Raw genomic sequence first — 26,125 nt, 5'->3', positions numbered from 1 at the left:
GGGGGGGAGACAATGGAGGAAGCCCTCAGAGTAAACAGGTAGGTCTGAGGCCTGGATGCCGCTCATTCCAGCCCTCCACTGCAGAGATAAGAGAAGCAAATGTTGAAACCAAGCGGGAAAAAGCGGCTGGTCACACTGATACAGCAGCAGAGATCCTGCCAAACATACCCGAATCAGACTGAAAATAGGCCTGCGCTGAAGCTCTGCACTCAAAGTAGCATGACAGGTAATAGCAACAAATGTCTAAAGCTCCATTTGTCACATAACCTTCCACGTCACAGAGTTATAACGAACCAGCTGGTGATATGAATACTGTTGTTTTTCCTTCACATGATTACACGTGAAATCACACGCCGCCATGACAGAGATATCTGTCTCTGCGTTCCGGGTGTATTGTCACCCCTGCCATGCTCTATTTTTAAGTCCTAGCGCCTATACTGCAACTAATTGGCGCCAAGTTAGATTCAAACCTATGCTGTTAATGGGAAAAAATGTGTGATATGTTTTGGCCCTTGTCCCCTTTCTATATTTGGCCCAGCGTCCTCTATGCAGCTGCTCCTCCAGATCTGTCTGCCTGTGTTCCCATCAAACACCTCTCTTCAGTCTGCATATTGCCTCAATTCGAGGGAAGCCAGCTTCAGTCAGCTCCTGCTTAAAAGGGAAGAAATACATTGGTGACCACACAGAAAATGAAAGCAGTTTATTCTGAAGTTGTGCCGCGTTTAGCCTCTGTAGTGTCATTTTAAAATAAACTGCCCAGCTCGTTTTGTAGCCCTTGTAAGAACTGGTTAAAGTTCCAAGCACTGCAGCTGTCAGGAATTCAATTATAAGTGATACAGCTGCACTATGACCAGCAGCAGTTTTAAACATTCACTTCAATTAAAAAGCAAGGCAGCTGATCCTTATAAACTCCTCTTGCACCCAAACTATCTCTTCAAGTTTTTTTTTTACAAAATATAACATAATGTTGATGAATTCCATGTTTCCCATGAGGGTAGTTTAATGAGCTCAAAAAGACTTGGCAGACGTTGAGTCTAAAATATGCTTACTATTCAAAATTCCATTCAAGTTACATGATGTTACACATTTTTTCCTCCCTTAACTTCCACTGGAATTCCCAGATTTTGAATGAATCCCTGCCAAACAGGACTCATAAGGTCACAACACCGCCTGTCCCCTCCCCTCCAAAACCCCTCTCACAGCAGTCAGAGGTCCCCACCCCATCCATTTTGAGCGCTCTGTATCAGCTGTGCCAAGCTTTTAATCTGCCTGGTGACATCCCAGTGTTTCCTGCATGGGACAGAGGGAGAGATAAGCACACTCCTCTGTGCGGTAAATCACTCCACACTCCCACTCGTTCACTGATATGACCATTATTCAATTAGGCTGCACTCAAACTGACCACAATTCTTTGTAATTACAATCAGAGGGTCTGTGATTTTTTTTTCTTCACATTATTTGTTGAATTGTAAACATTTAAAAAAGGGTATTGCCAGCACATTTTTATATATTTTATAATTTTATTATAAAGGACTGCCCAAATTAGCCCACCACTTTTAAGTGAATTTCCTCTGCAATCCAAGAAACAAGAGCAGAGACACTGATACAAAGACAAGGCATTTACACTTGAAAACACTACACTGAACTGAAAGAGGTTTGTCAACCTCTGACCTTAGGTAATGTTACACATACATGATTAGCTATTATAAGGAGGGATAACCCACATTGCATCCAGCAAATCTTGACATTATGACTAATGTTAGCTAATGTTATATTAAAGAGGTGGTATTATGCTCATTTTCCGGTTCAAAATCCTATTTAGTACCAGAACAGGTTTACATGGTTTAATTTTCAAAAAACACCATATTTTTTGTCATACTGCACATTGCTGCAGCTTTTCACCTTGTGTGTAAACGCTTCATTTTAGCTGTGGAGTGATACATCTTGTCTCTAGATGATCTTTGTTGGGAGTTGCACATGAGCAGTTCCTAGTTAAGGACTCCTAACCAATCAGAAGCAGAGAAGGGCGGGCCAATGAGAAGAGAAGAGGGCCAATGAGTGTCGAGTAGCCTCTTGGCAAGCGTTAGCTTTCATCTCTGTGAAGTCACAGGGATGAAAGGAAGCAGCTGGACTACAAACAAGCTGTTTTCAAGCAGTTCAGAGCAGAGTTTTCTATGGGAGATGGGAACTCCCTTTGCGCTGGACTTCGGGCTTTTTCACTTTGCAAACCTATTACATGCACAAAAAAGGTGTATAACTCAATAAAGAAGAGGGGAAAAGCCAAAAAGCACCATTAAGCCAAGCCTGTATTTTGGAAAAAAACAAAACATGTAGGCCTGCTTGTGAAGCCATTTCATTACAATGCTTACTGTAATATAGTAATATATCATAGTAAGCATACTTTAAGCATAAAAGAGTAAGCACAAAATTTCAAGTAGCATATTATTTTCTGTTGACTGTCAACATTAGCTAGAAGGTTAACTAGCATTAATTAGCAAGCTAACAGTTAGCCTTAACCGACATAACTGACAGAACAGACACATTAGAAACAGAGACGTTTGACGTGGAAATCTATTTATTTATTAGCTATAGGTTGTATGTTATTAAGAAGCGTTAGCCAAATACACAAATTTTGCAATCACATTGCTTTGAGTAATGTTAAATATTAGTAAAGGGATAACCCACATAGCACCCAGTTTCACTGGCTTACCAGTAGGCTATTGCTAATGTTAGCTAACGTCACCATAGCCAATTAAGCCATACGTTCTTGAAAAAAACATGTATTATATATATATATTAAGGTGCGTGGTGACCCATGGTGACATGGTTAACTTGCTAGCTAACAGGTAGCCTTAAATGTATACAGCACTGATACTACTTTTTCAGTCTTGGCCAAAATGGCAGCTGACTTTAGAGACAATAAATCAACACAGGAGCGAGACAACATGGACTGAAAAAATGCTTGTATGAAGTAAACAAAGACAAAATGTTCACTGACATTAAAGCATTATGTGTCAAGTTAGTGTCTTTTGAACGTCTGCAAATTGTGAGAATACAGTATATCAACAACCAAGCCTCTGAACAGCAATATAAATACTGATATGCACAGAATGTGGACTATTATTCTCCAGAGGGCAGTGCCAGGCCTCTTCACCAAAGGGCTTGAAACCACATGGCTGTTAGCTTTGGAGGACCGGGCGGAGGGCCAGTCCGCTGACGGGACAACCTGGCTACGCACGACCCAGATAGCAGCCCCGGGTGAGGAGTGATTTATCCGTCTGTGCTCGCATCAGACAACCTCACTCTGATTAAGGGTCAGTCACTGAGCGACAGAGCTGAGTGTAGTGGAGAAGGCGAGACAGGCAGCCTCCCTGTGTGAGACACTGGCATCCTGACCGCCACATAAATGGACTTTCCAGACGCAAACAGCACATGTACAATGAACACACACGTTCACCAGCGGGCATATACACAGGAATGTGCACGTAGTCATAATTTCTCCTATGTCTTTTATTCATTAAAACTAGCTGATTTATACACACACACACACACACGCACACACACACACACACACGAACACACACACACACACACACACACACACACACACACACACAGCAGAGCCAAGATAAAGACTCATTGAGCTGGCCTTGACATATGCTCAACCCGATAACAAAAGGAAGTGGTGCATCTGAGTTGCCCACTGTTTGCCTTGTCTCTGTGGGCTGTTAAAGATCAGTGTTCCTGCTGTACAGGGTTCACAAACAGGTTACCATCTCCATCAATTATAATGGAGATCTATTGTATGCATACACTCCAAGGAACTTCTGCAGGGGTGACCCATGTCACTCTTTCATGTACTCATAGTTGTAATTTTAAGTAAATTCTAAGATGAGTAGTTCTGTTGATAGTTAATGGATTTAAAATAAAATTATTGATTGATAAAATAAAATATATGATTGTGAACTCAACTGCTACTGATTAACCTACAGTTACGGCCAAATCAGCAATATATTTTATTTATTAACTTATAATAGTAAGGACATGTATGAGGAAGCTCTTGTAAAGATGGACATTAGTTTGAGGAAAATCATAGTGATTGGTTGGTAGGATGTTTTCATGTAATGCTTACAGTCTATTACTATATTAAAAAATGTCCCATTCCTTTATTATTTTGAGAGCTGATTCCAGTTTTCATTGCATCTGCCACCTCGCACATTTAAATATCACACAATTTCAGCCCTATAATGCTACCCAAATGTAAAAAAAAAAGTCACACAACCCCAGCTGCTACTTCACTTGTATACCCTTGCATTTGTAATATTAAATCTGTTGTCCTTACTCCCCCTACACCCTGTGATGTCCTGTGTTGGTTTCTCTTTCTTTGGTTTCCTTTGTTGTAGTTACTGCTGTTGTTCACAGTGACCATCTGTGACTAAGTAGCTGTCGCTCTGAGGCCTCATCCACACTACTCCGTTTTTGTTTAAAAACAGAGTTTTCAAACAAATATGATCTCCGTCCACAGCAGTGTTTTAGCTGCGTTTTAGAGTTGATCTCTCTCTCCATTAAAACGAATGAAAACGCACGTCTAGTGGCCGTTCACGTACACTGGGCATGCGTGTGCCGGTGTAAACATGATGCAGATGGTCTATTCCGTAGTTACAGAAGATTTGGCGAAAGAACAAAGTAATGCAGACAAAGAATCAGACCAGATTACAATAACGAGCTGGGACTGTTACTGAATGTGACACGGGAGTGTGGCGGTGAAAAACAGAGTCGCTGCAAAGTAAACGGCGACATGCACAGTACAAGTGTAGGCAGATAAGTGTTATTTGCATGGTGCAGAATATTTTACTAAAAGTGCCAAGTCAAAAACTCTGTCAGTAGCATCGTATTTCTGCTTTGCATGATTTATGAGACCCAATCAGAGAGCCGAGCGAGAGCGTCTGCAGCATCCTTTCTAAAGTCCTTCATTTTTGTCTGTCTGCACTGAAACCCCTCCCCAGAGTTTCAAAACAAAAAACAGGGTCGGCAGCGTTTTCAAATTTCTTCGTTTTAGGTCTTCGTTTTCGCCGTTTTAGTCTGGACGGGAGGTGCAAACGTAGCACGAGGTCTCCGTCTTCAAACGAAAACACAGTAGTGTGGATGGGGCCTGAATCTTCCTTCTACGTCACTAATATTTAAGTCATGTAGCCTACAGGCCTTTTGCTTGAGCAAGAATATCAACTTCTCTTTCCAGTTCAGCAGTTGAACTGTGTGTTGAAATAAATTATGCTTTCAATGTTGCTCTTTGTGCTCAGAGTTTAGAGTAAAAGTAACTAAAATGGTTTGCATCTTGTTTTGAGATACTGACATGACCAAAATGACAATGATGGGACATTTTATTCATCACCGTGGACAAGGGAGAGGTTCAGGAAAATAAAAGCAGCATGATCTGTAATGGGATAATAACTATTCTTACAAGAGTTTACCTGCAAATAATAGTTATTCCACTTGTAAAGGAGCCTCACAAACACTACATTTTAACATGTAATGTACTATTGTTTAATGAGAAAATACCTTCCAGATTAATTGCAAGGGGTCCTAGTAGTATAAGTATAAATACAGAAAATGTCATGTAGACTTATTATAAAGTTGGAGTGACTATGTTGTAAAGCTGCCATAAATAATGCAAGTTTATAAGCATGTTTGTCCATCAAACTGTATATCTGAAGCTGTATATGAGTGGATCTTCATTTGGATCTAAACTTACATTAAATTTAGTATTATGAGATAATGCTAACATTTTTACAAACTTTAAATGTCTTGCTGTTTGCTGTAATTGTTCTCACCATGTTGCTCAAAAATACATTAATACACGTAGGCCTATTTTGTGATGTCCGTTTTGTTTGAATTGCATTATAACAAACCATTTTAGTGACACGTACAAGTAACGGTACTTATGACAGCGGAGCCGGGGCTTGAAATGCCCGGCTGTGCGTGACCACAGCAGGACTTCTCTGAGGGATTACTGGGTCGTGCCTCGACCTCACCTGGATCCATGGGACAGCAGGTTCACATGCTCCCACCTTCCCTCACTCTGTTGCTTTTTCCCAAGGACTCTAGAGTGACGACGCTCTGCAACTCCAAAGTTACTAGTTAAATATTATGAACTTTTAACTATCCAACTAACCTATATTTAATGTGAGGACTAAGCGAGAGTTAGCAGGGGTCAAGGTCCTTTTATGAATCCCACAAGAAGCAAATATTCCAGCAAAGGGACATAATAAGGGACATAATTACATAATTTGTCAAAATGCAAAAAGTACAACCCTTTAAATAGTCTGTAAATAAATCTAATTAAACTACTTAGTTGATACATCAGACTTTATAAATGTTTGCAACTATGACATCTCATTATAATTAAGTATTTATCAATAAGCCAGCATGTCAGGAATAATAGATTAAACTCTGCTGTTACACATTTAAGAAATTCTGTTTTATTTATCATCAGGGCTGAATGTTTTACACCTGGCCAAGGCCATTCAATGTAATTATATATCTGTGATTTTATTGTGTAAAATAGATACGCAGAATGAACATTATAGTTTAAAAATCGACCTAAATAGAAACATTTTTCTATTTCTAAAAGTTATCACACTATCAGTCAATTCTTACATTACTTTTTTTTTACAGACCCACACCAGGTAAAGGTTTACTTTCACAGGGAGCTTCATGTACTCCTGTGCACAGCTGACCCCTGGTGGCAACAACCGACAATGCAACTGATGTCTTCTCAGCATCTGGGAAACTGCTACCACCCCAGCTATTTTTAAATTAATAAACATCAGAATTTCACGTTTAGAAATTTAAAGTATGAACATTTTTGGTGAGTATAAGATTGTGTTACATATTGTAATCTGTTTTTGACAGAACTAACAGGACAGAGGAGGCCCACGGAGAGGAGACAGGACCTGCAGAGGGAGGAACACACCGTCAGCTTTTGGGGAACTGGAAGTAGACTGTTTGCTTTTTCAGTAGAAATGTGTTTGATATTTGTTTGAAGTTCATACTCCAACAACATGACCACAAATACACTTCCTGTGTAAGAGACAGCTTTCAGACGGATTGTGTTGTTGAAAAAGAAAAATACCAAACAGTGTCTAGACATTGTTCTGGCTGTAGGTTCACTCAATTTAAACATATATCTAAAAATATGATACTGTAACTTCTTGGAGTTTTCTGATCCAATTTTTAGGTGCCAGAATTCTCACAAAACCAGAAATGAGTGAGTTTAGAAGTTATCATGTGGATTTGAAATGGTGGACGTTTGGTTTTTATATTCAAAAGGAGGAAGGAATCACAGAATTGATATTTTCATTTATTATTTCATACAGTCTATGAAACAAATATATATAGATCAGTGTTAACTATGTGCAAACTATGCATAACAATTAAAACAACTTTACACACGTGGTGAAATGTCATCCATCTACTATATGATGAACACACAAAGTGTATGTAATCGTAATATAGTGTTTTCTAAATAAGAGAACAATAAAACGTGTCAGCTGCTCACATACAAACACATATGGACTCATTGACACACACACACACACACACACAGACCGACACACATACAATGAGACAACAAAGGGTAGTTGACCTGGGTCATGACACTCTGGCATCTCCCCCTTTATTTAGACTATATTTTTATGTATTTTTATTTTTTAGGAAGTCCTACCGGTGAGTCCCAAAATGGTGCGAGTGGTGTGAATTTCACAGAGCATGGCTTCCTCTTGGATAGAGGATGTTCCCAGCCAATCTTTCATGGATGGAGCAAACAGGACTCATTGGAACGAGGAAGTGGGGACAGGTGCTCTGTGGAAGATTTAAAGATCCACAGAAAGAAAAACAGACAATAGTCCACATTTATCTTGCACCTCAGCTGAGCCTTGGTGTAGTACTGTCATTAAATTAATTCAGTTTCATTGCAAGTCATCTGATTTCTAATCATATAAATCAGTGGTTCCCAACCTTTCAACTGTTTATCCATTATTTTAGTGATCTATTTCAACTGTTTGTACTCATTACGTTTAAAGTTTTAGCTTACTATTGTAACTGTTTATTGTTATGTCACCATCCACTGTCTTTGCATTTATAGACATTTATCCATTCGCCTACTATTACCCAACTTTTTCAAACATTTCCTTTACTTTTAGCAAACAATTTAAATTGTATCCATAACCTTCTTTTCAATAGTTTATCCTTTACATTCTAACTATTTTGTTTCCATCACTTTCACAATGTTCCCTTTAGTTAACTATTAAACTAACAGTTTATTCATTAGCTACTTTTAGCTTTTTCAACAGCTCATCCATTATTTTTAGCTAAGAGTTTCAACTGTTTCTATTAGGCTACTTCTAGCTATTTCACCATTTTCCTGTTACTTTAGCTAACAATTTCAACTGTTCATCCATTACTTTCAGCTAACTATTTCAACCATTTTTCATCACTTTTAGCTTAGCTAACTGTTTCATCTTCTCTTCTCGCTTGATAATTAGTTTTGATGCACTCTCGATTGTATTGATGTGTTACATCTGGATATATATTTGCTGTTTTTGCAAATTAGTTGAGCTACTCCACAGTCTTTCCTGGAATAAATGAACTGTTTACTAATTTATATAGTAATTACATAATGACATCAGGATATAACGTTAGGTTACTCATTAAGGATGTTTAGTTTGTCATAGTGTTCTTTGCTGCTAAACAGCATTGCTCACTTTCCCTACATGTTTCCTAAGAAGGGAGTTCCAACAAGAGGACACAAGGCTACAAGAGAGCAAAGTGTGGCTGTACTCACACACCTTTTAGCCTCCCAAAGAAAAACACAGTGGAGAGGAAACTGACTGCTGATGTAGTCATCTTATACTCACTGCCCGCCTGGACATGAGCTAAAAATTGTCCTGAATGCCACAAGGGGATTCAAACAAAAGAACGGAGCTGATCAGGAGAGGCCTGGAGTTGATTCAGCTCCCTGACTCAATTCCTGACTGTGAAACAAATGTGCCAGCCAACTTGAAAAATGTTCTCTGGCACCCGCCGACCATTTTACAACCAGCTTCTCTTTGTCTTATTGTACTCGTTTGTGTTGCAACTGTTTATCATATCTACATGCCATTTTACACTTTTATTTATTATGAACACTCTTTTTTGTTAAATGAAGCCCTGTATTAAACGTAAATTTAGTTATTCCCATTTATCAGCTTTACATTTCCTTTCAAATAGCCTCAAAGTTTGAATAAATGTTTGAAGATGTATCTCACATATGGGCCTATTGTGGCAAAATGAGCACAATATTTTATAGGTGTAATTCAATTATACAAAGAAATCATGATGTCAAATGCATAGTTTAATTCATCATTCTTTGTATTTCAGAAGACATAGGCTACTGACAGTCTGATGATATTTGGTATACATCTGAATTACATAGATCAACTACAGTGTAAAGCCTTTTATTATAGAATCAAACCAAAAACCATCTATGTGTTACGCGTCACATTTCATTAGCTATTGAAACAGGTTGTTTTTGTTGGTTTCTCAGGAGAACAATAGCTTTGTTTGTTATGTCCTTTAGATGAGACTGATGATGACGTTTACTTTGTGTTTTACTGCACAGTTTATGATAATTGTGATAAATGCTGCAAATTTCAGAGTTCTTCTGGTAACTTGTTTGTTCTGTTTTTGAAATGGGCACTTGTACGTAGATGACACAATAAGACAAATTAACTACTAACTTACAAATTGCTGTATATTTGACGAGAATTTTAAATAAAACATGATGGACCCACCAAAGGGTCTCTATGGGTGTAAGAGGTAACATTCTCCATCAGATATGAAAAACAAGAACTCATGGAAAGCCTAGTCACAACTTATGTTTCTTTAGCTCTGCAGCCGTGCATTACAAATACTTTAAAAACCATTTGTGAATAACCCTTGTGAATTCTGAGCAGCTGGCATCTCGGCACAAAAAAGTGGTGGGGGGTACCTGTTCAATTAATCATCTATTTATAACTGAATGTGTGACAAGAGCAGAGCTGGAATCAGAAGAAAAATAAACTATTGAGTCACAGCGCCGAGTGGAGATTGACTGGATCCACTATATATAGTGGGAGCACAACTGGACCGTGGTGTGACAGGCAGAGACCATAAAAGCAGGCCAGAGAGGGACAGCATATGCCTGGGATTATAAGCAACCAGCCCTGCTTTAGGGGACACACCCTCTCCTGCAGCTGTCTCACATGCTGTATTTGCAATTTGCTATCAATGACTTAATCAGTGTGGGCCCTCGCAGCCTCTCCGTGTCTGTCTCTCAAACCGGACAGAGGAATCTTCACGTCAACGAGTTTGCAGAGAGCATTTATATTTACGTGTGTGCATTACTGGGTTGTATTTATGATGAAACCAAACACTTTTCAAACACAGATGCAGATTTTGAGGTTGTTTTATGGGCGCGTGTGTTTTGTTGTTGTAGTAACCTGAGACGAGGCCTGTCCTGTTGGTCAGTAATGTCTTCGTTGACATTGACTCAAAGAATAGCCCAAATTAATAATCACTAAATATCTTTATTTTTGTAATTGCTTTATTTGGGGTTAGGGCAACAACTAACCGTTATTTTCAATATTGATAGACCTTTTTACCTTTTAATTAATCATTGAGTCTATAAAATTGTTATTGTAAATGTTCCCAGAGCCCATGTGTTTGAACTTAAAAACAGTACATGCTCACATATGAGAAGTTTGGCATTTTCCCTTGATAAATAAGATTAATTGGTCACCATTTTCTAATAATGCATCCATTTATAAATTTTTATACATTGTAATTAATGACTTTATTAATGGTATATAAATAGTTTGATTATCCTCAGACCATATAGCAATTAATGGGAACAAATTTGGGGTTGCAATTGTAGAAAATCCCTTTGTCTGGTGTTTATGCTTTCTTTTAGGCCATAATGCAGCTATTATTGTTGGCCAGCCATTAATAAATGCTTAACAAGTTGTCAGTAAATGGATCTTAATGCTTGTTTTTGCACACCCACATCTCTAATGGATCCAGCATTTACAATTATTGTTCAAAAATGCGTTTCTTTATTTACTCTTAAGAGTAAGAAATTAAAATCAATCAGGCATTATTGCTTGCGCTTGGATTCAGCTCACAAAGAAGTGGTATATAATCTGTCCATTCAGTGTTTTTTCAGGATGTACAGAACATATTTAACCACAGCTCACATGCCAATATAATGACTAATAAACCCTCCAACTGAGCTTCACTATGTTTGCATCTGAATAAATCTGATATTGATGGTTTATTGGAGGTTGAATTAAATAAATGGAAGCTGGCTTTGTGGGTAAATGAAGCTGTTTGTGAAAGGCGGCTACCTGAGATGAGATTAGAGCAGTGCCATGATTAAGTGCTGCTGTGTTAATGTAGCCGGCCGTCCCGCTGTAATCTCTGAGTGACTCTCTGCAAACTGCTGGCAGCGAGGCCCCGGGACACACACACACATACACACACACCTACACCTACACACGCACACACACACAAACACACACACACACACACACACACACACACACACACACACACACACACACACACACACACACACACACATACTACTGTAGCATTGGGAACACCAAGTAAACCCTGATGACCCTGAGGTTTGAGCGGCGCTCTCTCTGCTCCGACTGAGTTTCTTGTTTTTACTTGGAAACATCTTAGTGCGACTGCTTACAGGAACACAAATGTAAATACTGTAAATAACTTCAAACACAGTCGCACATAATTAAAATGTTAATTTTCTCATCAGTGTGGATTTATATGAAGAAGTCTGAGTTACAAAATATATTGCTTGAGTCTATTGAATTTACCTGCATATTTACACATTTGCACTCAAACAGGTAAAATTTACCTTAGATTTATTTTCTTCTTGTTGTTATTTGTCACAATTAGTCTTGAGAGTAGCCACAACCTCTTCACAACATATTTTTTGTGTGTGTGACAAATAAAACGTTTGGTTTCTTTTTTACCCAAGATACCCATTTAAACGATAAAATGAATTTAATTCAACAGAAAACAAAACACAATCATACTATTTTCCTCCCACAACAGTAAAATTCTCATACTAATACTAACACCTTCCTGTGTCTTTAAGATAAACTTTGAAATGCCAAATTCACTCAGCGAGCTCTTCCTCGTCAATTAGCCCAGATCAATTAACGTGTGGAGATAATATCATGGCTGACATGGGGGGTCTGCCTCTCCCTAAGTCTGCGCAGGTGACCCCCACCCACACTGCTGATGCCTCAGGGATCGTGGCCTGAGCCTGTTGTTATGCACTCATCAGCCGTAACAACAGGGAGGATAAACCTGCCACTCAGCTGCAGACAGAATTTAAACACATTCACACCAATTACAGTGGATTTTTCTGCATGGCCCAAAGGGAAATAAGTCAGGTTTGAGTATGTGGGAAGTAAGAAGACGTAACAACACCCTACACATATCCGACATACTTGTTGGGAGTGAAAACACGTGCTGTTTGGACATGAATAAGACAAAGTGAATGTAGATTTTCTTGACTTCAACAAGAGCTGACACCAATATTACGACCGTGGGAAGAACTAGCAATATTTACCTTGAGCTCCAACCACTACTTCTCCTACATAAGTAAATATTTAAAAAACATTTAGCGCGAACAAAACGCATGAACATATATACCTCTGGACTATGTTTCCTCTGAAGTGCTAAAAATGGCTCGTGAGGTCAGGGTGATTGACCCCTCAAAGAAGAACCTCTTCCTTTTAAAACAGGGAAAATCTCTATTTATAAAATTGGACTCTTCCTCAGCTATAAATACCATGAATTATTCTCAAGGTTTGATCTCTTAAAGATTTTTTTACCTGATAAATGACATATGGTGAAGCCACAGGCTGGCGTATGTGGATAAATATATCACAGGGTATATCAGTATACCCACAGAAATAAAACCTGATGTCATTGCTATGTTATTATGCATAGCTAGAGGATGGATGTTGAAATAAACCTTATGATCAGCTGTGAAAATACACAAAGTAAAGTGTCACCATTGTTTAACAGAGGTTTAGTAGACCACAGTGAATTTTAATGGCCCCTAGCATTAATCAGAAGAGACTAAATCATTTACAGACAGGATGTCCGGAGCATAAACTGCGCTCCCATGCTGCGAAAACAAGGCGCCATGTATAATGCAGACACTGAGATTACCTACACTCTGCCCGGGCCAGGAAGCCGGGTCGCTGCCCTGCTTCCAGGTGAGCAACTGGTGCTGCAGGGTGCCCATTCAGCTCCATGTGGAAGTAGGAAAAACAGCAGAGATAGTGCCATATAGTACAGCACCAACACTGAATGAATGGTAATGTTGTTCCATATAGAAAAACATCTGAAAAGTAAATTTGTTCTCTGAGCATGTTTTCATTATAAACTCATAGACCAATCAGTACTATCTGCTTGATAGAGCTTTTGATTTAGAAAATAAAACATGCCCTAAAATAAAATAAAGGCGCATAAAGTGTGCCTGCACTATACAGAAAGAAAGTGTCGTCCAAATTTGAAAGAATGTGAAATAACAAATACAAGAGAAGTTGAGTCAATTTGCAAAAATGTATTTCTCAAAAGTGCAAAAAGTATAAAAAAAACACCTTCGGTATATACACAAATTTTAAAATAGTGACTGTACACGTATATTTATTATCACAAATTAAATTCATATCCCAGCAAGGGAGGAAGAAAAACATTAAAACCAGTGTTCATGTTAAAATATTCATTTCTTAGACAGGTACAGTACAACAGTATTTTAAAAAATTAAAACATTTTTGTTCAAAGTTAGCTACAGAGATTTGAGGTCAGATCATATGTCCTTGCAGCAGGGTTACAGGCCAGGCAGGAGGTTAGGAGTTGTTGTAGCTACAGTAATACACAGCTGTGCTGGCGTCTGACAGCACTGATGATATGAGGCTTTCAGGTCCTTGCATGCCGGCCTCGTGTGGCCCGTACGCCAAGCCTGTCATGTCCGCACGTGCTGAAGAGGAACTCAAATACTGCTCGAACTCGCTGCGGTCCACCTCAGCCAGCAGCTCAGAGTGGTGCATCTGCTCCACGCTGTCTGCTGAGTGAGAATGGGAGTCAGGAGGGGGGGAGAGCTGTCCTGCCCCACCAGGATGCCGCTTGGGGTGGCTGGGACTGCAATGCTGGGTGTAATACATGGCCAGAGGGTTGGGGCATCCCATGTAGGAAGGGGGAAGGGTGGCAGACTGATGGGGCTGCTCTTGAGCTGAGGCAGGGTGTCGGTGCAGGATGGGGTTGCTGTGGTGGTTTGAGAGGGGGTCCTGGGGCTGGTACTCTGCCGCCTGGGAGTGGTACGAGTATGCAGGCATCATGTGGCAGTCCTCTTGTGAATGAGGAGAGAAGAACATGGAGTCTGACTCTACAGCGTCCAGGGGAGAGGTGTCAGGCGTAGGGAGGCTGTAGGTTTCAAAGGAGGGGCCCCCAAGAGCCTGAGCATCTCGGTAGTGGCTGAGCGGCTGTGGAGGAAGCTGGAAGCCATGTTCGTGGTAGCCCAGGCCGAGACTCTCCACACACACTCTGCTGTCCCCGGACATCGACGAGGCCTGGTGCTCGGACACGCCGTGCACTAGAAAGCCAGAGTCCAGCCTCTTAATCCTCTTCACCTGCTTCCGCCGCCGGGGCCGGTACTTATAGTTGGGGTGATCCTGCATGTGCTGAACCCGCAGCCGCTCGGCCTCCTCCACAAAGGGCTGCTTTTCTGTGACAGGAAGGGCTTTCCATGATTTCCCTGCAGGTCAAGAGGAGAGTGCACATCAGTGATATGTTAGCAGATACTGTAACCAGCCTGGTGATGCACACTAAAATAGCTTGTTGCCCTTTTAGGGGGCAGGGACAGGTTTTTCAGGTTACATGCCCAGCTTAACTCAGACACCGTAACTTTTAATAACATGGCAACATCACCTGCTGCCTGAACAAACACTGCACTGGTTGAGAAATAAGCATTCGTGTACTTTTCAGCAGAACAAAAACATAAAATTAAAATAACATGCAACTAAAATTCAGAAGCAATAAGGAAAAATACTGACGTGGCATCCACTTTATAATAACCTGTAGATATCTGGCAAATAGGTGTAACGTGAGATTGATTGAATAAAGTATAAAATGACTTACCCAGCATTTTGCTCAGCTCCGCGTTGTGCAGGTCCGGGTTTTGCTGCGCCAGTCTCTTGCGCTCATCCTTCGCCCACACCATAAACGCGTTCATGGGCCGTCGGATCCGCGGCTCGTTCTTTCCGCGATTCTGGCTGCCGGAGCCGGAGACGCACGGCTCGTTTTTAACTTTGGTGTCCCCAAGAGGACTGAGAGGGTCGGCCCACTGACAGTGTCCCATTCCAGGCATCATGACTGACATCGTACACCTTGCCTGGGTCTGATCGTCGCTGGCGTAACCCGCATCGGGACTGCTCATCTCTGTCCAGCTGGGAGATTTTAGGAGAGCCACTGGACAGCTCGCAGAGGCGAAAAGACACTGAGGACAGGCTATGGATAAATAAAAATAACTTAGCGAGGGTTCTGGCTTTCGATCTGGAATAGAAAATAATTAGTCACATCCATTAGCCGTTTCCAGGAGTGGCATAGACTGAACGGTTCAGACTACTCAGAGCTGGATGTGAAAGTTGGTGCGCTATAAACTCACCAGCAGCCAATCACCATGTGGTGGGAGTGCCCACTACTACAAAGGTGTAAAAAAGTTTCGAGTACCCCGCCTCCGCCTCTTGTTTGCAGAGCAGAGACCCTCTGAGGAAAGACGCTGCGAGATCTGAAATAGGTGCAAAACTTCAAAAGAACAAAATTAATTTTGCTGCGAGATTAAACACTAAAGTAGAAATACAGGTTTTAGTGCAAGGTTTCAAACATTGGCCATGTGTATAATTTTACCTACTTTTGGAGCAAAAAGAGGTGAAACTGATCAACTCTTTAATCCACAATAACGTTTATTTGGACAGCCACGTGGTCCAGTTTTAATTGGCACCCTTGAATTACTGGCACTAATACTCAGGCATCAATACGCTTGATCGTCAGTCTGTGTATTGGGATGGTAACTGTGGCTCCCTCGTTTGCAACTTTTAAGCACTGTAGTCTCGATCGATGGAGACTTTCTTTGATTGCAGGGTAATGAGAAGCGCTGGACAAAAGGCGTTAATTGGGGATTTGATTGACCTAAAACAGAGAGTGGAGAAAGCTTAAATAAACACCCATCCTGTACTTGTCAAGTGATGAGGCCTAGCACACCAAAACTGTCAAATGTTGTGATACTGGTGTCTCAGGCTGTGACGTTCAAATGTCAAAACAAAACAAAAAAAAGTTTCTCATGTGGATTCTCTGTCTTTGGAATGTTAATGATCCACACAAACAGCAGACTGATTAAAAATGACTTTTTTTGGTATCTCATTTATGAGGAGAACAGATAATGTCAGGCAAAAAGCCAGATAGGGTATAATAGTTTTACCAGCATGACATCACACAGGCACATGCTGGGACTAATGCCAAGTCTGTGATGATAAAACAGCTAAAAGAATCGAAAAGTGTTTTATTATTTTTGTGTGTTCAAGATTTGATTCTATTATTTCTCTTTCAATAACTTACACAAAGCTTACAGTGCATTTCACCCTAAAATATCTGAACTATTGTGTCTCAGTCAAGCAATTTTAGACTTCATTGGATGCTCATTAACTTCATTGTATATTTTATAATCCTTAAAGTTAAAATAAGGCTAATTTGCTGTACAAAATATACTTTGCCAAAAATATCCCTCCCTGACATTTGACAACATGCAGTTTCACTCTGAGTGCAACTTATGAACTGCTTCACTGAACAGCACTAATACTTCATTGTCTATATGACACCAGCCAGTACTCAATATAAACTCGATTAACTCCAAGACACACACGTGCAAGCCACCAAAATGTGTGAGAATGTGGTTTCCTTGTTTTTTAGAGCAGCTGACAGCCGGACAAGGACGGTGAAACAGGGGTGAAAAGGTTAAAGCAACCTGTTCCACCTCGAAAATCCAGACCTGGAGTGTTTATGTAGCAGAGAATGAAGCTCCTGTTTGTGGCCAGAAATCTAAACATTACCCCACTGCAGGGGTTCTTATCAGAGCCAGCAGACCTCAACCTGTCAGCTCCATCTTTGGTCGGACTGTTCCCACCTCGTTGTGGGTTGCGGTCTTTCTGACACGTCAAAAGGGGCTGACAGAAATATGAGAGATGCTTATGCGACCTTTTTGTGCCCCGTGCAGACACCAGCGGGGACTCCAGAGCATGCTGGGTGACCCTCTAGGGGTCGGTGGGAGGGTGTTTTGGATGAAGGTCCAAGTCGAGCGCGGCATGGGACAGGATCTGGACTATAATACTGTCATCGTCTATTTTACTGCTGATGATCTGATAAGGTTTTCCCCCTCCAATCCTAAGAGAGTGGAGAAAAAGAGACTCTGTGTGTGTGTGTGTGTGTGTGTGTGTGGTGTGTTTGCATGCGTGTGTTGACATGGGCGTGGGTGTGAGTGTGCCTGGCCACCTCTCTCTCTTGCTGTGTGGGAGTGAAAAATCCTGGCTTTTGAAGGGAGAAGTCATAAAGTCTGGAGTCGCAGCCACATTTCCTCTACAAGGTGAGGTTCAGAGTCAACCCAAAGAAGTGGAGGGGAGGTGGCGGTGGTGGGGACGGGTAAGGGGAGGTGACACGCCTTATACGTCCCCCCTCCTTCTCCCTCCATTCCTCCCCCTGTCCCTCCACTAAGTCCCCCACCCCGTGCCTGGGGAGTCTGGGGCTGGGTGGGGGCCAGGGCTCTCGACGCCAGCCTCTGGACTCTGCGCTCAGGGAGAGGTCACTTGGCTTGCTTACACAATGGCATTATCTCAGTTCCAGCCTCGGCTACTGCAGCGGTGAGCACTTCCTGTCCCTCTGCAAGCACTTCCTGTCCTTGGCGTAGCAGCACAAACTGTCCGCCTTCCAAGTGAGTTCTGAAACGCAGTTGAGCTGCTGGTCGCCAGTCCCGCTGTCTAAATGTCTGTGGGTGGCTTTCTTGGGAATTGCACAATGTGTTTGCTGGCTCCTTTGTGCTGAGCTGCGAGGCAGTGGTGTTAGTTTAAATCTCAGGGACGGAAGGTATATATATGTTAGCACTCTGCGCTGATCCCCTGAGCTGCGAAGGCCTAAGCTGGACAAAGCCACAGAAGTGTTCTGAGTTAAACAATGCTCTACTAATTAGCAGCAAAAGTGTCGGTATTCTGCCCTGTTCTTAAAATAGTATACTCTAATAATACTATAATATGAAGTTAATTAATGTAAGTAGTCAATCAGACATACAGTACATTTATTCATTTAGTTGACGCCATTATCCAATGCGACTTACAATTGCTGTATGTCAGAGGTCGCATGCCACTAGGAGCAACTAGGGGTGAAATGGATGGATGTGTCACAGTGTGGAATTGAACGCGGGTCTCTCACACCAAAGGCATGTGTCTTAGCCACTGTTCCATCACCACCCACTATAAAAAAGTATGTATTTATTTATTAAACAGATTTATCTGCAGTCATTTTGGTTGTTTGGTTAGACTGTTGGTCACACAAAGACAAAACAAGCCATTTGAAGATGATGAATTCAAAATTTCAGAACCCAAGGCCAATTTGTTAGCCTTTCTCAAAAATTATAAAATATAAATTAAAAATTACTTTGCATGCTGCTCTTCCTCTGGGTAGAAGCACTATGTTGAAAAGGATTGCTAGTACCAAAGAAGGCTACATGATTATAAAAACCTAATATTTATGTATAAATATATACATATATATATATATGTCAGTTTTCACACTCTAATAGCTCAGCTGCCTTCAAATCAAACAAAAAAGGTGGACCTGAAAACCAAAACAATGAGCTTAAAGATGCTAAAATACTTCCAGAGCTGAGGGAAACTGCAGAACTGGGTGATAATTCTTTGCAGGTCCATTGCTATAAGCCATCCCTTTCCCATGAGACATTTTTACACTGCATAGTACCAGCTCAACTCACCTCGACTCTACTCCCCTTTTTTGGTTTTCCAATGGGGGAATGTTGTAGCTGTACCTGCTATCTGGTATTTTTTTTTGTATCACCTTCGTTCCAAGCAATCTGAATGGAGCTGAGGTGATACCAACAGGTGACGCGTAAACACTGCAGACTACTGATTGGTCAGAGAGAATCGTCACTATATCATTTTTGCGTGCACCGGATGGGGACCAGTGTTTTATATTTTAGAATTTTCGTACGTTATTTCATCACTTAATCTACTTCTAAGAAATTTTGAGGTGAGATATCAACTTTGTAGATTTCGAATATTTTCAAATTTTTTATTTTTCAAAATGTGTTCAGACGTTTTCAGAGGTAAGGAGCCCCAGCACCGGTAAAGGGAAGCTGACCAACTGAAGGGGTTAGCTAGCCAGCCACCTGGTCAGCAGCCAACACAGCAAAGACTCCAGTAACAGAGGTGCAACCATTACATTGAAGGTGTACTATCTGCAATGGAAAACGGAGGACGGCGGGCCGACAGTGAGTCGAATAGAGACGAGGCGAGTTGACCTGAGCTGGTACCAGCAATGGAAAAGCGCCAATAGACATTTGACCCATTGTTCATGCAAAAATATTGATTAGTGCAGCTTTAAGGATCCTATAAAGCAGTTTGGCAGTTCAACCATGTAAAACATCCTTTAAAAGTGTCTAATGATCAAAAACAGTCTGTTCCAATTCAGGCAGCTTACAAAGAGAAGGGGGTTAGAGGGTTAATCCATAAAAAACTTTCGTCTTTTGTCATGTGTATTGTGGGTTATAGTTAAAGCTGGAAAATAAATTGGAAGACATACTGTTTAGGACCCAACTGCAAGTATGTAGATAGTAGATAGTAGATAGTGATTGTTTAGATTGTCTGATTAGACTATGACTTCCTCCAACACCTGCTCTGGGGAGCGGGAGGTGTTTCAGCATGGGGGAAGGGGCTCGTCAGGAGGAGAGAATGAGGAGCTTAAGGAGGGGAGCACATAACAGGTGTGCAGCAGAGAAAAGATGAGCGAAACATCTTGTCTGTGAGATTGATTCTATAAATTGAAATCACACCTTTCCTGGGTGCTGGGACATTTCAAGTTTCAACACTAATAACATCAGGAATTTAAAACAAGTTTCCATTCTGCTGTCAGCTGTCAGTCAAACTCTGCAGAAGCCTGGTGAGGACCAGCAGTGGGAATACGTCAAAGAAAAGTGTGTGACTTTTTTAAAGGTGGTGGTTGATTCTTAGTAACCTAAAATTACCCTATAATAGAGATTACTGATATGAGAGATCATCCACAGTTTAAGGTGGCTAAATTATGCTCACAGAGGATGTGAGAGTCTATGTCTGGTCATGTTTTTTCCCTGGGTCCCTCTTTGGTCATCGAAATTAGGGACTTGAAATTCTGGCAAATTACACACAAAAAAAGGAGACAGACACTGATCACGTTGCCTAAAACACTGCCTCACACTCATGTGCACACACATGTGTTTTATGTGTTATTGGTGGTATATATGTATTCTTCCCCCGCCCTCAGGGGATTGCTGGGAAAGTTTCCTTACCCGAGAGCACACACCCCAACCCTGCAGAAAGGGTAACACTGGGATGTTGTCTGCCCTAGACAAGCGGGGACACAGAGGAAGCCGTCTCCACTCTCGTCTCATTGTTCTGGAGGCGTTAATCTGTCAGGGATCTGCTGGGAATCAGGTGGGAATCTACTCGGCCCTGTTGTGTTTATTGGGCAGTTCATTCCGGCAAAGAGGACATTTTAATATCTTCACCCTGTGCCCCTCTGCAGCACCATCCTGCCCCCGCCTCATGAAGATGCTCTGATGATAAAACTATGTCTTGTTTGTCTCTGCTGCTCGGTTTGGAGATGAGCACATCCGCCTCATCTTCTTGTCTCGCCCTCATTCTCTGTCTGTTTTACTAAACTGAAGCCCGGTTCCAAGACAGATGTTAAATATGCCTTTAGTCATGCTAACATGAGGATGTTTGGAAACTTTTCTCCACAAGTTGTGGTGACCTCAGGGTTTGCGCGCTGCCAGGGGTCAGCCAACAATAAAACGGAAGCAACAAGTAAAATAATCAAAGTCTCTTTCCTGAGAACATCCATAGCGCTGTAGTTTCACTCAGGCGACTGAGAGGATACAGCAGTACAAAATTGTAATGTCAAATCGTGTTAGACTTTGAAACAGTGGCATCAAACGAGGGAAGAGGCCTTTGTGAATGTATCATCTGGAAGAAAATGGTATTTCTAAACAGTAAAAAAGTACGTATGTATTATTGAAAATCATTATTTGAGGCGGAACGTTCATATATAGCGAACCAATTCTGTAAAAGTTGTCATTATTTTGTGAACCCAGTCTAAATGTAGTTCATTTTAGTGCCATAAATCATGTCACAAATGTTGAATATTTTATTTGATTTATTCAGTTTTTTTTGGGGCCTTTATTTTTACGACAGGACAGTTGAAAGATAGGAAATGTGGGAGAGAGAGGAGGGATGACATGCAGCAGGGCCACGGGTCGGACTCGAACCCTGTCTGCTGCAGCATGGTGCGCTGAAAGCACTTTTTTAACAGCTTGTGTATATTCTTAGTTTTGACCATAATTTCTATCAGTCAGTATAAAACTGTACTCACCGATGTAACTGCTGAAGTCTGGGAACACACGGGGATCGCTAAAACAAAGTCAGACTGTGCAGATGATCAGACAATTTTCAAAGGAAGCTCGTTCATATCTGTATGCTAGAAATGAGGCTACAGCCAGCAACCTGTTAGCTTAGCCTTGCATGAGGACTGGAAACAGGAATCTGTGTACCACAAATTTATTTCACACTTGTACAGATTAAACAAGCATGATACAACATGTTAATGAGTGGTAGGTGGATTTTGTTACCTCTGCACAGAGCCAGGCAAGCTATTTCCCCTTGATTCCAGTCTTAATGCTAAGCTAGGCTAACCGTCTAAAGGCTGTAGCTTCACATTTAGCTTATAAGAGTGGTTGCAAACTCCAAGACAGTGAATAAGAGTATTTTTCCCAAATTGTCAAACAATGAATTTAACCAAGCCAACAGATTAGCCTCATTATATATATCCCTTTATAGCACATAAAAATGTGTGTGCATATAACTACGGCAAGTACAATCAGTCAAAGGTCAACCACGAAGTCAGTATGTAAACTGTGATGGATGTTTTACAATTGAGATTTTAGATTAAGTTTAGCTAACATGGGGATTTGTTCAAAACCTATATGATCATCTGAAAGCTTGTGTTTCTTGTCCGATCAGACTTGGTAGTTAGCAATTCATCTGGTGCGTACAATGTTATCCTAACCAACAGAAACAACAGCCAAACCTTTAAAAATAAGATCCAAGTTATCATAAACCAGAATTATCCTTTAACTCCAGTGTACGTTTACACTAAACTGCCGCCCTTGCTCTCAGGGTGACTTTCACTCATTTGTAACTGTGTTCCCACTTCTTTATAGCAATACCGCAGGGAGGAAAAAATCTATTAATAGAACGTCTTGATTGAGTGTTGAATCACCATCAGTAAGCAGGGGAAAGGGAAAACCCAGTCCTCAGTGAAACGAACAGGGAGGTCAGCCACACGGGAGAGCAGGCTCTTTCATCTCTTCACTTTTACTGGCCCGACCCTAATCCTCCCCACCGGTGACCAGCACATTGTCCTGACGGAGGCTAATCGAGACCCGTGTTTATCATTTTTATGACTTTATCCATGGAGACAGAGGTATGGTGGGCTTCCTGTTCTCCAGGTTCCTTGACAGACCAGTCGCATTATTAGGGTTAACCTCAGCTCCCATCCCGCCACGGCATTGTTCCTGCTGGTGCTATGACCATTCCCAAACTGATAAGACTTGTCTATTTTGGGTCTTTCTTTTCTTTTAGTCCTTGACACATGGGTATGAGCCTGAAATAAATGTTTGAGTTTTTTAAACAGAGTACAAAACGTGAACACAAATACTTTGAACCATTAGAAAACATCAGAAAATTAACTGCAGCTATATAATAAACTGCTTTTTAAATGGTTTTACCATCAAAGGGATGGTAACTAAACAACAACTAGCTCACTTAAGTGCCAGAAATTTTTCTCACTTTCAGCGCTCATCCAATTCCTGCACTGTAGGCGTTGTGTGGCAAAATAAGGAACTGTATTGGTGAGAAAGCAAATGATAGATTATGTCCAGGGGGCATTAGTGTTTTCCTGACAGCCACCAGCCACATAAATACAGCTCTCCACAATTTAGTGACGACCTGCCTTTGACCCCTTCGCCCAAAGAAGTCCCTCAATTCATCTAATCTGTATTGTAGCAACACGGTGTTGCAGGTTGAAGAGCTTGCATTTTTACTCAGAGTAAATGGAAATCAGAACAATATCTAGACTTTTGCCTTTGTGATGAAAGCTGATGAGTTACTCACTGATCAAACTCTCCAGACTGGGTTTTTTGGAAATAAATGCAGGGACAGTGATGCCTTTGTATATGACAATCGGGGTGTGAATTGATTCCTCACTCGCTCAAACACTCAGGTCCCTTTCATGTATGGCCTTTGCCTTGTTTAGGCGCTAAAGCGGCACCGCAGAACAAAATGCAGATACCCCCGAGGGTGCTAGCAGGACGCCATGTCGGCCCAGGGTGTCCAATGTCAATCAATAACAGCGTGTGTGATCAGTGGCATCGCACTTAACAAGAATCTGGATCAATAGAGGTAAGCAAAGGAGCTGCAGAGACAGAAGATAAGACAGAAGATCATAGCTTCTAGATCCTGAAAGTTGTTCTGAGCTGTGGTGGAAACAAAATCATAAGACTTGGTTAAAATGGGACTTTTCATAGTATTTTTCTCACAGTGAAATAATGCGCCGTCATTTCTGGAGATTACAGAACAAATACTCCAAAACTCATGGCTGGAACTTCCTCATAGACACAGCAACTTCTCCTTTAATGGCCTGCGGTTAAAAGCTCCATAAAACTGTTTTCCCATATCAACTCTCATCTTTACACTACCTATTAATGATGCAAAGCTTTTATATGATCATGCTATCATTGCAAATGTACCTGCACACATTTTACAAGCACAAAGTCTTTATTCAACTCAGTTAGTGCAGTTACATTAGACACTACAGTCTCTCTGCAGGCACTTTATTGTGCTAAAGTGATGGCTGAGGAATGTGCCCATGTTGTTTTCACACAGCTGTGGTTTTATGGAGGAAATGCACTATGTGTGTGAGTGCTTCCTCCCTACGTTGTTCCCTTTACACTAACGCTGTATAGAAACAAGCAACACTAATAGGAAGGACTGGCCCACCTTTAATCGGATTAACACATAATTTTTCATTTCAACTGTTTCTTCAGGATAACAAGCCTCCCTATTTTCATCAAATTAAGTATTTGATGGAACACTTAATACTATTATCACTAGGCAGATAGATTGGTGTCAAGTGTCAATCTCAGGAGTGAAAATGTTGCTTTCACCTTTTTTTAAATTTCCTTTTTGTGTCAAGGTGAGGGCTGATGCTAACATGATCCAAAAATACATCATTGAGGTGAAACCTTCTAGGTGTTTTGACTACAATCATTCATGTCACAGTGAAAGGTACGCCGTGAGAGTATTTTATCAATACTCACATATCTGGCCTATCTTACGCTTCAAGGAGTTCCTGTGTTTGACTAAACCTCTCAGTGTCTGAGTTCACCTGATGGAGATTAGCTCCTCAGTTCATTTACACACAATGGTCTGGATCATCAATATCTACTCTCTACCTGAGGTTGTAATCGAAGGTTTTGTCCGAAGCCTGCCCTGCAGCCCCAGTTTACAGGAACACATTTTAGTGAATCTGCTATTAAGTAAATATTCACTTTCTTGCTGAAAATTAGAAGAGAAGACTGATTCCACTCTCATGTCTGCAAGATAAAGATGCAGCTACAGCCAGGTTATGTTAGCTTAGCATGAAGACGCGAAAAATAGGGACAATGGCTCTGTTTAAAGGTAACAAAATCTACCCACCAGCACTTCTAAAGTTGTGGCTTTGCAGTGGGTTATGTGCGGAACCACAACCAAAACCGTAACTTGACTTAAAAGGACAGTGAAAACTGGATGTTAAAAAGGCCAGCAACACATGGAACCTACCACCCTCTATCTTCAAGTGGTACTTTCCACCCCCTTTTAGAATGAACCATACACACATCTACCACAATTTGGCAATAAAGAAGTCTTAACTGGAAATTCTTGACTATTTTGTGACTTGACTCGTCACTTCAGTAGTGGGGGGTGAGTTCCTGAACCCAAGTATTGTGAGAAGTCAGATCATCTCTTTCTTCCATGGTCCTTCGAGACGGATTACTATCTCACTACTGATAAGAAATGTCCAAGTTACCAGAAAAACAGCACAGTGTGGCACACCGCACAGGAGGCAGACATCCCTCCCTGCACATCTGGAGGACTATGACCTTTCAAGTTAGGACAAGCAGCCTTCAGCAACCCCCCTACTAAGCCTGTTCATCAGAACGAAGAGGAAGTTGAGGACGAGGAGGGTGCATTTGGTGATGGGTGCTCAGTATCACCCATCAGTCAAGATGATTTCCTCTCTCCAGGGTGGATGGTAAAGGAGCAGCGGCCCCCTAAGGTAGAGTCGCATCACAATGGGAATGAGAAGGCAGACATGGAGAAAGAAGATCTGCTCAAAGAGATGGAGGAGTTAAAGATGCAGAATGACAGACTCCGCTATCAGAATGAACAAAGTAAGTTCCAGTTGGAGCAGCTTAGCCGCCAGAGTTCCTTCGATACTGACCAGCTCCGCAGACAAGTAGAACATCTAGCAACCCTTGTCCAGCAGTTGCAGGCTGCTAGTTCAGCCGCACAAGCCACGTCGACTAGTCTTCCCACGAACGAGCTGCAATCACCTATCCTGAAGCACAAGCCCATGCGGGGTAAGCCAGGCCTCTCTT

At 41.3% G+C, this 26,125-nt stretch overlaps 1 protein-coding gene across 1 annotated transcript; it reads right to left on the bottom strand.

The window, feature by feature from the left end:
* Nucleotides 1-13,666: 13,666 nt before the first annotated feature.
* sox17 (SRY-box transcription factor 17) lies at nucleotides 13,667-15,731 on the bottom strand. Its single transcript, XM_046049205.1, has 2 exons — nucleotides 15,256-15,731; nucleotides 13,667-14,872 (listed from the first exon to the last, which is right to left on the bottom strand). The coding sequence occupies exons 1-2, from the start codon at nucleotides 15,551-15,553 to the stop codon at nucleotides 13,968-13,970; spliced, it is 1,203 nt and encodes a 400-aa protein (XP_045905161.1). The 5' UTR covers nucleotides 15,554-15,731; the 3' UTR covers nucleotides 13,667-13,967.
* Between the last annotated feature and the right edge of the window lie 10,394 nt (nucleotides 15,732-26,125).

The sequence above is a fragment of the Micropterus dolomieu genome, linkage group LG01 (assembly GCF_021292245.1).
Source record: "Micropterus dolomieu isolate WLL.071019.BEF.003 ecotype Adirondacks linkage group LG01, ASM2129224v1, whole genome shotgun sequence".
Lineage (NCBI taxonomy): Eukaryota > Metazoa > Chordata > Actinopteri > Centrarchiformes > Centrarchidae > Micropterus > Micropterus dolomieu.
This window is presented reverse-complemented; position numbering and strand designations above follow the sequence as displayed.

What these genes read in the sequence shown, in the direction of transcription:
- sox17 (XM_046049205.1), bottom strand. Translation starts at nt 15,553, where the DNA reads ATGAGCAGTCCCGATGCGGGTTACGCCAGCGACGATCAGACCCAGGCA. An exon ending in GGAGCTGAGCAAAATGCTGG is followed by an intron (nt 14,873 to 15,255) that starts GTAAGTCATTTT and finishes CTTGACCTGCAG; the next exon opens with GGAAATCATGGAAAGCCCTT.